The sequence below is a fragment of the Misgurnus anguillicaudatus genome, chromosome 1 (assembly GCF_027580225.2).
Source record: "Misgurnus anguillicaudatus chromosome 1, ASM2758022v2, whole genome shotgun sequence".
Classification (NCBI taxonomy): Eukaryota; Metazoa; Chordata; class Actinopteri; order Cypriniformes; family Cobitidae; genus Misgurnus; species Misgurnus anguillicaudatus.
In genome coordinates, this window is record NC_073337.2 from 11,006,298 (window position 1) to 11,019,157 (window position 12,860).

At 38.7% G+C, this 12,860-nt stretch overlaps 1 protein-coding gene across 3 annotated transcripts in view; it reads left to right on the top strand.

Moving 5' to 3' along the window:
• The first annotated feature begins 1,165 nt into the window (after positions 1-1,165).
• The window catches only part of LOC129432334 (glutamate receptor ionotropic, kainate 2), a 41,796-nt gene continuing 30,101 nt past the window's right edge, over positions 1,166-12,860 (top strand). For 2 of the 3 annotated variants that reach the window (XR_008640059.2, XR_008640060.2), the window contains exon 1: positions 1,166-1,456. Coding sequence is in view for 1 of the 3 variants with exons in the window: in XM_055190680.2 (XP_055046655.2) it covers positions 1,339-1,456 (118 nt within the window). In the remaining 2 variants the exon portion in view is untranslated. The remainder of the gene's footprint in view (positions 1,457-12,860) is intronic. The other variant, XM_055190680.2, reaches the window with a different exon arrangement.

Below are 12,860 nucleotides of genomic sequence, written 5' to 3' on the forward strand. Positions count from 1 at the left end.
TCTGACATCTGACTGCATGTGTGTTCAGGTGTCATCAGCTCTGTTCAAATCCCTACAGTAGATGCCTACTGAGACGACTCATTAGGGTTCAGCCAACAAATGAGAGCAGTGTGTGCAGGATTGTTCCCCTTACATTCATCTGTAGGACAATAATGAGACTTTCATTGGAGGACAGACAGTGATGAGAAGTGTTGAATGTCATTATCTTTCACCACATTAATGTCCGGTTACCATGGTATCCACATCACTGTCTATGAGTCAAAGAGAATCAGGAGTGAAATAAAAGAAAAATTGACAAAATTATGAGAAATAAAGAAGAATAAAAAGATCCCTGAGATTGACTGACATCCTGTTAGAAAATATCACAATAACGTTTATATTCACACAGCATCCAAATGATTTTATCTGAATTACTGATGTTAGATCAGTTCTTGTACTGAAATTAAATTAATGAACTTGGTGTTGCAAGCACTATACTAAATTTTTTGGATGCTTTAAACTTGGAGAAAACTAAACCTTAGGAACCTAGTGGTCTTAGAAGTGTCTCATCAGATTCCTATAGATTCAGAGTTCTCAATCAGATGCTTACAAGATCAATCTGCGTGCGTGCGTGCGTGTGAGCTGAGTTTAGTTTTTGTTCATAACAGCCTCTCTGCCTATTTCCATAATTATGCTAATACCACAGATGGTGTGTGTCTCTAACAGTCAATTTCTCTGTTTACAGCAGCATGTGTGTGTCAGTGTGTGTGAGTCTATGTCAAGGTTTGTGTGTGTCAGTCCAGATAGACGCTGATCATTTTAGCATTAACTCGTAAAGCGCTGAAACACTCTCTGTATGACATCACACCAATACCAGCAACCATCCTCGTGATGAATTACAGACATGCAGAGACACAAAAACACGACTATGGTAAAAAGTCATGGTACTCTATGACCACCAGTAGGGTACATATCATGGTAAAAGTGCAAAAATATACAAAGACCCCATGGCCAATGTCAGATGACAGCGCACTTCATACTCATCGGTTGGTTATTTTTTATTTTAGATCAGTCTGACGTGTTAATCGGGCGCGTTTGATCAGATACGTGACGCCCTCTTGAATCTGAATGAACGGTTTGATGGAAACACGGACCCCCCCTCACCGTCGTGCACGCGCGCGCTCGCTCGCGCACACACGCACAGTCTCCGTGACCGGTGCGGCAGTATCGCGTGCACTCATGAGATCTTCCTCTGCACTCATGCGTGGATTTCCTCCTCATTTCCACGCGCACACACACACGGACCACTGACGATCATGCCGTGACGCGTCCCGCGTGTCCGTGAAGCTGGATGTGGTGATGATGATGATGATGATGGTTGTGATGATGATGGTGTGGTTACCGGGGCTCGTGATCAGACTGACGCTGCTGATGTTTGTCGCGGGTTCGAGCGGGATGCCGCACGTGCTGAGATTCGGTGAGTTTATTGATCGCGTATTGATGATGTGATCGATTCATTGATTGCGTGCATTTGCGTGTTTGCGTTGAATCTGCATCATCTCTGATGTGTTACAGTATTAATGCAGTATCAGACATCAGGCCTGATATTACAGTGCGTCTTTCAAATCTTCAAATGAACCATCATTAACTTTAATCATCTGAGAATATGACTGTGTGGGTTTGATGTAAATGTAAAGTACGCGGCATGATTATTATGATCAGTGATGATGATAGGCAGAGATCCTGAGATTGTTGGCTGCTCTCTGTGTTCTCTTGCTGAATGAGAGTCAGATCTGAAATCTGATCACAACCACATCCAACAAATTCGGTTGTTGTGGATATATTGTGTGAATTAAATGTTTCTTGCATCAGTTTCTGCTGTCACTAAATTGCATCACTGTGAATATATATCAGCTATTGGTCTTCCTGCAGTCTAGATATCAACATCACTAATAATAAAAAAAAACATTGTGTTAGGTTTCTAATGCACATACAAAAAAGTAAATATATATGGTATGATGATGCTATTGCTCTCTTTTTGTTAGTGAAGTCATTTTGTGGGCCAGCTTGACATCTTTACCTTTACATTTAATAAGCATTTTTCGTTTTCTCTCATGACTCAAACACAAGCATATGAATGCTGTTTATGAGAGATTGAGCTTGAAATGACTGGATTGATGTTGTGCTTTAAAAAGGACTGAATGCGACTCACTGAGCCACAGGCGAATCTCATCTGACTCTCTGAACATTCAGTCTGTCTGCATGACTCTGTTTTAAAGTCTCTCTGCATCCGCACGGCCATGAGCCTCTACAGCAACACAGATGTGATTCTACCACCCGCTGCCCGACCGCTGCTGCATACAGCGAATGGGAGACCACTGTCTGTGTGTGTGTATATCATTGTTCATCTGTTCACTCTATATGTGTGGTTGTGTCTTTAATGTTCACCTCACATCATTCAGTACCATGGACAGCAGCCGGACATTAACACAAAATCACTCATTATAATACTGAAATATTGTGAAGTTACTTGACGCTAGTTCATAATCACACTGTGCGGTTTTAAACAAACATTTTAGTTACCAGCCCAGATCTGTAATGAAATCATTCATGCAATATTAATGCATTTGTCGAATTTCCCTCATGTTATTCTGAACACTTGGACACTGTGTGAACGAAGGACTATAGCTACAATTCAGTTCACACAACAGCATTCTGACATTTCAGTCTCTACCTCACACATAACAGCAGATATCAGGTTTACTACAGGTGTTGTTGTTGTTTTATAACAACTTATGAATGCTTCACAGAAGACTGTTGTTCAACCTCGAGGCTTTATCACAAGTCGTGATGTCCGAGCTTCTGAATGTCTGATATTGATACCTGTTGGCTGGTGATGTGTGTTTGTAAGGCAGGTGTTTGAGAAGAAACCAGACACTCCTGATCATCTAACATCTCTTTCAGAGCAAACACACAGCTCACGTCTCTACAGCTCATGACAGAAGCTCATTTCTGCTCTAGCTCATATATCTGTACCTAAAACAATCAGAGCTCATGGTTATATTGTCTCTGACTGAAATGTTTGCTGCTGGTCAGAGGTTTGGCTTTATATGATTTGTTTGCATTGTGACTTTCAGATTATCAGTGTCAGTTCTTTATTATTTATCAGCTTTTATTCAAGGCAAGTACACTCACCTAAAGGATTATTAGGAACACCTGTTCAATTTCTCATTAATGCAATTATCTAATCAACCAATTACATGGCAGTTGCTTCAATGGATGTAGGGGTGTGGTCCTGGTCAAGACAATCTCCTGAACTCCAAACTGAATGTCAGAATGGGAAAGAAAGGTTATTTAAGCAATTTTGAGCGTTGGCATGGTTGTTGGTGCCAGACTGGCCGGTCTGAGTATTTCACAATTTGCTCAGTTACTGGGATTTTCACGCACAACCATTTCTAGGGTCTACAAAGAATGGGCCAACTGATTCAAGCTGATAGAAGAGCAACTTTGACGGAAATAACCACTCGTTACAACTGAGGTATGCAGCAAAGCATTTTTGAAGCCAAAACACACGCACAACCTTAAGGCGGATGGGCTACAACAGCAGAAGACCTCACTGGGTACCACTCATCTCCACAACAAATAGGTAAAAGAGGCTACAATTTGCACAAGCTCACCAAAATTGGACAGTTGAAGACAGGAAAAATGTTGCCTGGTCTGATGAGACTCGATTTCTGTTGATACATTCAGACGGTAGAGTCAGATTTTGGTGTAAACAGAATGAGAACATGGATCCATCATGTCTTGCTACCACTGTGCAGGCTGCTGGTGGTGGTGTAATGGTGTGGGGGATGTTTTCTTGGCACACTTTAGGCCCCTTAGTGCCAATTGAGCTTTGTTTAAATGCCATAGCCTACCAATGTTTCTGACCATGTCCATCCCTTTATGACCACCATGTTCCCCACATCTGATGGCTACTTCCAGCAGGATAATGCACCATGTCACAAAGCTCAAATCATTTCAAATTGGTTTCTTGAACATGACAATGAGTTCAGTGTACTAAAATGACCCCCACAGTCACCAGATCTCTACCCAATAGAGCATCTTTGGGATGTGGTGTAACGGGAGCCTAGTGCCCTGGATGTGCATCCCACAAATCTCTATCAACTGCAAGATGCTATCCTATCAATATGGGCCAACACTTCTAAAGAATGCTTTCAGCACCTTGTTGAATCAATGCCACGTAGAATTAAGGCAGTTCTGAAGGCGAAAGGGGGTCAAACACAGTATTACTATGGCGTTCCTAATAATCCTTTAGGTGAGTGTATATACCAAGTCTTTTGAAAACAAATTTATTATAAAGAAATCGTAGTAATATTTCACTATGGATACAAAATACAATGAAATAATATGTTAGTAAAATACACAGATATTTTTTTACAGCACAGGTGTGTCATAATGTGTGTATAGTATTATATTATGCAGCTGTGTGTTTTGGATGTATTCTCTCTCTGTTTAAGGTAGACACATGGGACTAATTTTCTATCAGCTTGCAGATATTGTATTGTTTGTTATTTGTGTAGTGTGTGTTAGAGCTGTATTATTGTGTGTAATGTATTGTTGTGTGTTAAGTTTCTTCTGGTGTGCTTTTCTGTGTCATTACTTGCTGTGTGAGAGTGAGTGGTCTCATTAAGAATTAATCAGCCACACACACACACACACACACACACACACACACACACACACACACACACACAGATGCATATAGGAGGTTTATAAATGCATGGCAGTGATGTTGTGACTCAGTCAATCATCTACACACACAGATTCACTGGTGATGACATTGAGTGACCATTGAATCTCTTCACTTCTGTCTCCTCATCTTTTATTACTGATGACTGATACATGATTGGATGAGTTTGAATGAATTACATGTTTAACGCTAAACTCACTCCTGCAGTGTGTGTGTGGCTGTTAATGCATTTCTGTCAGTTGTGCAGTTGTTTTGGGATTGTGGATGTTCTCTGCAAGTTGGTCAAACTATAACCCAACTCTATATATTTATCAGATACAGTAACTCTGAGTATTTGTTCAGTGTAAATTTGTGAGGATTTTTAATCTGAAATCCTTTCACATATTACTGTGACTGTGTGTTTATGTAACTTCACTGTTAAAGGGGTGGTTTAATGGTATTTCATGCATTTTGACTACTTAACACAGTTATAGAGTTGTTTACTCATGCTAAACGTAGGCAAAGTGTCAAAAAAGCAGTTGGGCGTGTTACAGAGTATTTCTGTCCCGAATGCACTTCGCCAGGGTTCGTACAAGTTTCGGAAAGTTTTTTTCAATTACGGGTCTAGCTGACGTTTCAGGGGTCACTATACGTATCACTTCTTTTTATGGGCACTTCTCCCGGAAAACCACGCCCACCCGTCAATCAGCGGGAGATGCTAGAACTTACAAACAACACATCACGCGACAGCTTTGTTTAATTTCAAAACTCAACAATGGCACGAAAGAAGAAGTGTGTTTTTGGATGTAAGGAGAAGAAAGACAGCCTTATGGTAACAATGGATATAGTTTATTATCCGGGGTAGCAGCTGAGTTTTGCGTGTGTGTTTGATGCGCTGGATTTCATTGAAAAGTCCCAACCGGGTCACGATTTGCATGCGGTAAGTAAGTAAATCTGTCTTATGTTGGAAATAGGCACGTGCATATTATATAAATGACACGAACATGTAATGAATCATAAGTTAAACAGTGTTGTATAGTGTTGCATGACTCGTACTCACTCCTCCCGCGGTAGTAACTCCGTACGTTGTTATTGGAAATATTCGGTAAAGCTAATCATTCTTTTATAAATCTGATTAAACTAAAGACTCTTCTGAGATATAAAGGATGTAATACTACTCTATAGATACTCCAGATTAACATCAGAAATGCAGAAATAGCGTGTGCTATGTGAGCTTTAAAGTGTAGCATTGGAGTGCCAGGGTCATGTGTTTGATTCTCAAGGAATGTGTGGACTGATATAATGTGCGTCACAAATGCAATCCAAGTCAGTTTAGATAGAAATAAATGCTTAAAAGCAACCAGTCACGCATGTGAGGGATAATGTATGCAGCAGGTTGTTATCACAGAAATATCCCCCGACCGAGTGATCAGGACTCATTTTGCGATAATAACCGGCTGCATGTATATTATCCAGCTTATTAGACAGCTTATTTCTTTATAAGTAAGGTAAGGAATATTAAATATTGATTTGAAAAATGTTATCAGCTATTTTTAACAAATGCAGACCTTCCGCGAGGAAAAAACACTTAATATGAGTTTTTGTGTATGGATTTTTAAATGAAAATTGAACAAATGTTTGGGTTACTGTGTGTTATTAGTTATTCGTTTTGAGCGGTTGTTATCTGTTTATAACAAACCTGCAAATGTTGCAACTGACCAATCAGCACCAAGCATTCGTGTAATAAGAAACGATATATCATTGATGTGTGTGTCATACACAGGCCTGGACTCTTCTGAGAAAGCTTTATATTACTGTCAGACACAGATCATCCTGTGAGATTTCACCACTGGTGAAATGTTTTCTGGGACAGAGTCTGTAAAACACTTTAAAATGGGAACAAACGACTTAAACCTTCATGTCAAACGCTTGAAAATGGGCACAACTATTTTCTCTAGCAGCAAATTGCACCTTTCATGGTTTAAATATATAACCATAGCCTTCAAGAACAAAGAAGAAATCCATTAGCTATTAGCATGCATGGCACATATGAGTCAGTCAGAGAGAGAGAGAGAGAGAGAGTCTGTGTGATCAGGGTGGCAAGAAGATGAATTGATTCTGTGGTTCTAGTGGTCACAGCTTGTGAACGTCTCACATCTCACTGGGGTCAGTCATGGCCCGATGGTTATAAAGTCGGGCTTGTAAACCAAAAGTTGCCAGTTCGATTCCGATGGCTGGTGACTGTGGTGCCCTTGAGCAAGGCATCTTATTTTGAATTGCTCCCCGGGCGCTGCAGTAATAGCTATCCACTGCCTTAGGTGTGTGTGTGTTTGTGTGTGTTTGTGTTCACTGCTTACTGAGTTAAATGCAGAGGTTAAATTTTACAGGTTAGGTTACTTGACAATCACGTGACATTAACACACATCAGATAAAAACACAAACACACATATATTATCTACTGTATAATAGGCTACTGGATTATTACAACCCATTTATTAACCTACTTTGCTCTGTCTAATATTTATTCAGCATGGGTTAAAAACAACCCTGCATTTTTGAGAGTGTATTCAAACAGACCAAATGTGTTAACTGTAATAAACATCATATTATGGATTTAATTTAATGTTATTAACATTTTTCATAACATTCTTCCATTTGTGTTCTGATCTTATTGTTTAGACTGAAGTAATGAATCTCATTCTCATTGTTTCATGAATGTTTTATTGTTGATTTGTTTACGCTGTGAGATTTTGTAACTATAACCGCTACTCCATTGCAGTGTTTGGCAGAGACTACCGTGAAATACTTAGGTAAGGGTGACAGTTAAGACCTTTGTTGCAACACACTTAAAGAAATCCTTACCTTAGGGATTTTTTCTTCCTCAGGGAAACCCTCACTTAAGGAGTTTCATGCACCGGGCACTGATCTGCTTGTTTCTGTTTTGGTAAATAAGTAAGAAGAAGACGTTGAATTATTCAAAAATAATGCACACCCAGGGTAGTAATGCGGCACGACGCGAAGCAGAATTACACCGAAGGTACATTCGAGCTCAAAATATTCATACCCTTTGTAAATATGACCAAAAAGGCTGTGAAAATAAATCTGCATCGTTAAAGGTGCAGTGTGTAAATTTTAGAAGCATCTAGTGGTGAGGTTGCAAATTGCAACCAACGGCTCAATCCACTGCTCACCCCTCGCTTTTGAAACGCATAGAGAAGCTACAGTAGCCGCCACCGGTAAAACATGTGACAACTTATTAAAAAAAGTTTGTCTGTTAAAGGTTTCTGTAGAAACATGGAGGCACAAAATGGCGACCTCCATGTAAGGGGACCCTCTGTGTATGTAGATAAAAACGTCTCATTCTAATGTAATAAAAACATAACGGTTCATTATAAAAAGGTCTTTATACACCCCTGTTAATTTAGTTTTGTATATTATTTTGCATTTCTGTCAAGAGATCCTTCTAAAAATTACACACTGCACCTTTAATACTTTTGATCTTTAATTTAAAAAAATCTACAAAAATCCAACCTTTCATTGGAGAATAATAATTTTAAAATGGGGGAAAATTTCATTAATACACACTGCTCACAATTAATCATACCCTTTTATTCGATACTTCTTTATTCGAGTCTTCACCTATAATGTCTGATGAGTTTGGAGAACACCTGACAAGAGATCAAAGACCATTCCTTCATGCAGCATCTCTCCAGATCCTTCAGATTCCAGCTCCATGTTGGTGCTTCTTCTCTTCAGTTCATCCCACTCATTTTCTTTATGGTTCAGGTCAGGGGACTGGGATTGTCATGGCAGAAGCTTCGTTTTGTGCTCAGTGACTCATTTTTGTGTTAGTTTTGATGTTTGTTTTGGATCATTGCCCTGAAAGAAGATCAAACCATGGCACATGGTTTTTTTATCTGTTGGTATTTCATAGAATCCATGTCATGTATCTGATCAAGATGTCCAGGACCTCCAGCAGAAAAATAGGCCCACAACAATAAAGATACAGCAGTACATTTACCCCTGTGTGCACCAAACTAATGTTGAGTATTTGCTTCAAAAAAGTATTTTTTATCTGACCATAGAACACATCTCGGTTGAAGTTCAAGTAGGTCAGTTACTTTTCCAATGTTTTATGGTCAGATGACGCAAAACAAAAATGCTTTTTAGCAGCAAAAACTCAACATTAGTTTGGTGCACACAGGGGTAAAATGTACTGCTGTATCTTTAATGTTGTGGGCCTAATTTTCTGCTGGAGGTCCTGGACATCTTGATCAGATACATGGCATCATGGAATCTATGAAATACCAACAGATAAAAAAATCAAAACCTGACTGTCCCTGTTAGAAATCATATAATGGGCCATGGTTTGATCTTCTTTCAGGGCAATGATCAAAAAACTAACACAAAAATGAGTCACTGAACACAAAATGAAGCTTTAGCCATGACAATACCAGTCCCCTGACCTGAACCCTAAAGAAAATGAGTGGGATGAACTGAAGAGAAGAAGCATGAACATGGAGCTGGAATCTGAAGGATCTGGAGAGATTCTGCATCAAGGAATGATCTCTAAACTCTTGTCAGGTGCTCTCCAAACTCATCAGGCACTATAGGTGAAGACCCAGAGCTGTTCTCTTGGGAAAAGAAGAATGCAAAAAGAATGGAATAAAAGGGTATGATTAATTGTGAGCAGTGTAGTAGAGAAAAATATTTCTCTCATAATGAAATTTTCCCCCATTTTCAAATTATTATTCTCCAATGAAAGGTTGGATTTTTGTAGATTTTTTAAAATTAAAGATCAAAAGTATTAACAATGCAGATTTATTTTCACAGCCTTCTTTGGTCATATTTACAAAGGGTATAAATAATTTTGAGCACGACTGTATATATTATTTTCAAATAATTCAACGATTATTTCTTACTTATTTACCAATTGTCCGTAGTCAATTATTCCTCCTATAATACTCTTGCTCTGGTGATTATATTAAGACATTTGACAAGTTAGGTGTGCGTTTTACAAGTAAGGGATAATGTAGAGGCAGCCGGTAGTTATCGGGAAATAAGCTCCGACAGTGTGATCAGGACCCGACGCGAAGCGGAGGGTCTTGTATCACACTGAAGGGGCTTATTTACCCGATAACTACCGGCTGCCTCTACATTATCCTGCTTATTACACAGCTACTTGCCACATAAGAAAAAAAAACTGGACATGAATATGAATTTGAAACATTTTATAGGCATATTTGTTTTAAATTAAAAATTTTATCCTTCCGCGAAACTTTGCACAGATGCAAAAAATGATCGTAATACCTTATTAAGATCCTCTGCTTCATACTTGTCTGTCTCCAGTCTTTGAGAAGTTTTAATGCCCATTCTGTATTTTTTTATGTGTTGTCTTCGTAGCTGTCATGCTCTATTTTGTCAAGTTCAGTCTCAGTAAGCTGTGTCTTGTCGTTGTTCGTTCTTCTATCCACTGTTTAAATGTTTTGTTTTTTCCGTACATGTTAAAATTAATGTCAAAATTATCCATTCTTAATTGTGGTTGTCCAATGTTTGTCAAAAGATGGCGCCAAGCAGTAGGGGTGTAACGGTACGCAAAAATCACGGTTCGGTGCGAACCCCGGTTTTGAAGCCACGGTTCGGTTCATTTTCGGTACAGTAAGGGAAAAATGCAAACATTAAACTGCAGGTTGTTTATTACTATAAACTTTTTTTACAATTTGTTTACACTTTTTTAAACACTTTTTATTAAATATAACATATAAAATATATATAAAATGAAAAAATAATAAATAAAATACTACTGCAAAGTTCTTTTTTACATTATTTTATAACAGAAGGTAACTCTTTTCTTAACCTTCTCTTAAACTTTTTCTACTAAAACCTTGAACTAACAAATTCAATTCCTGAATACATTTATGAACAATTAGCCTACATTTTTGCCCCCAAAAATGTTCTGTTTTGATTTATTTTGGATTGTTTACCTCACAGTATTGAATTGGCTATGTACCATCTCTGTATAAAAATAATATTACTGCTCTATGTGTAACTGCATAGCAAGCAACATGATGATATACTTATTATACACTCATTTTGAGATTAGTGAGTTGCATGCATAGCCATGATCTTTTGCACGTTTCTCCTATTCTTTGCTTGTGTTGTCAATGTAAGCTGCCTGTGACTTTACTAACGAACCCCTCCGCAGCTGAGTAACAGCTGAGTAAGCCCGGGTTACAACTCTTCCGTGTCCCGACCAGCTGATCGCATTGTGACAATGATATGATTGACGTGAGGTGCAGATGAAAAATCTGATCACGCATTCCTTATTCTCGCTGTCACAGTAAGCGCGTCTCATTAATGCGTTGCAACGAAAGACGCCCAACCTCTCACTCACTTTTGAAAGAACAAAGCAGCGCGTTGACACGCGTTTAACATGCGCTTTTAGATACGACAAGTAAACGTTTACATCAATAATCAAACGGATATATAACTAAGTAAATAAAAATCTTTCTGCGGGCCGAATTATGTTATATGTTTGACAGAAGACTTGCGCTGAACGAGGAGACTTCCGCCACTTAATATGTTCGTGCGGAAACGCACGTATTATGTTCCGCACAGGCGCACACAAAATGCATTCGGCCTTTCGGTGCACGCGTGCACCGTGCCGAAAGCCCTGAACCGAAACGGTCCGGTTCGAATACACGTACCGTTACACCCCTACCAAGCAGTAATCTTTATTGGCGCGGAGCGATTTAAATCGTAGCTACAAGTAGTATCGGCTATGCGTTATTACTTTGGAGCGGTTATTATTTGAAAAGAACGAACCTGCAAGTGTCTCAACTGACCAATCAGAATCAAGTATTCCAGAGAGCCGTGTAATAAAAATAAATAATGAATACCCATGGAACATTTCTCAACCAATCAGAATAAAGCATTTACTAGCCTATGGTTTATTATTTCGTAATGTGAAAAATATATATATATATAAATAAAGAACGAGTAGGTGTTTCAAAACTTTTGACTGGTAGTGTAAATGATGTTTGACAGCCGGAGCACAGATGAAAGTCTGTTTCTCACAAACATCTCCACCATGATTTACTATATAAAGCCTTTGATGTTTTGTGGTGATTGACAGTAAATATCAGCATTGAGTTTGGTTATATGTTAGAGAGGCTTCTTTGGTGTTACAGGTCAGGAATGAGATGAAGTTGATAATATTTTACTGCTGAATTGTTTATATAATGTGAGATGTTATGAGATGTTCATCTTCATACAAAGTTCCTCTGTCATACAGCAAGAGTTTGATTGATGTGAATAAATCTGCACTGTTATCTCCCATCAACCCTTCGTAGCCGTGAGACCACAACAGGTCACAGGTCAAGAAACTAGATAAAGAGTTTACCTGTCAGACTGAGAGAAAGAGAGTACCAAATCACCACCCCTTTCCTCCAATCAGCTGTCATATTCGTCATCTAATCAATATGTGTTTATTCTCAGATCTATCATTGATATACACGTGTTTGTGTGTGTCATCTGAATGTTTATACACAAACACACTTGAACATCATTATGCTGTCAGATGTGTTTGGTCAACAGAAAGCATCTTCACAGTGGAAACTGAAAATTACAGTCAGGGATCTTAAAAACTGAATCAATATCGCTAGAGACACAACACACATCTCTCTGTTTCTCTGTGTGTGTGTGTTTCTGGTGTGTTGTGTTTTTTTCCATTGACATGAATGAATCTCTATTGAATCACCGCATGTGAGTTTGTGATTTTATAACTGAAGAAGAGCTGGTTGTAAAAAGTGAGACTGATGAGAAAATGGATGCTTTTCACTACATAGTATGGTTCGGTACGGCTCACGTTTGGGGGGTTTCCACGGTGTACAGTACCCGGTTCTTCTTTGTTTAGTACCACCTCAGTTGAAATTCCAATAATGATACTAAAATGTGATGTATAAACACTGCAGATCACTGATTGGTCAGAGAGACTCGTCATTGTACCAGTGTCATTGCTAAATGCAAGATTAGCTTTTCCTTGTGCGCCGTCAAGCAAACCAGGTGATGTTGTTGCCTTCATTTTGTTATATATGTATTGTAATATGTGTCAAGGCAAATACATCGACAATTTAGATTTTTGTCATAA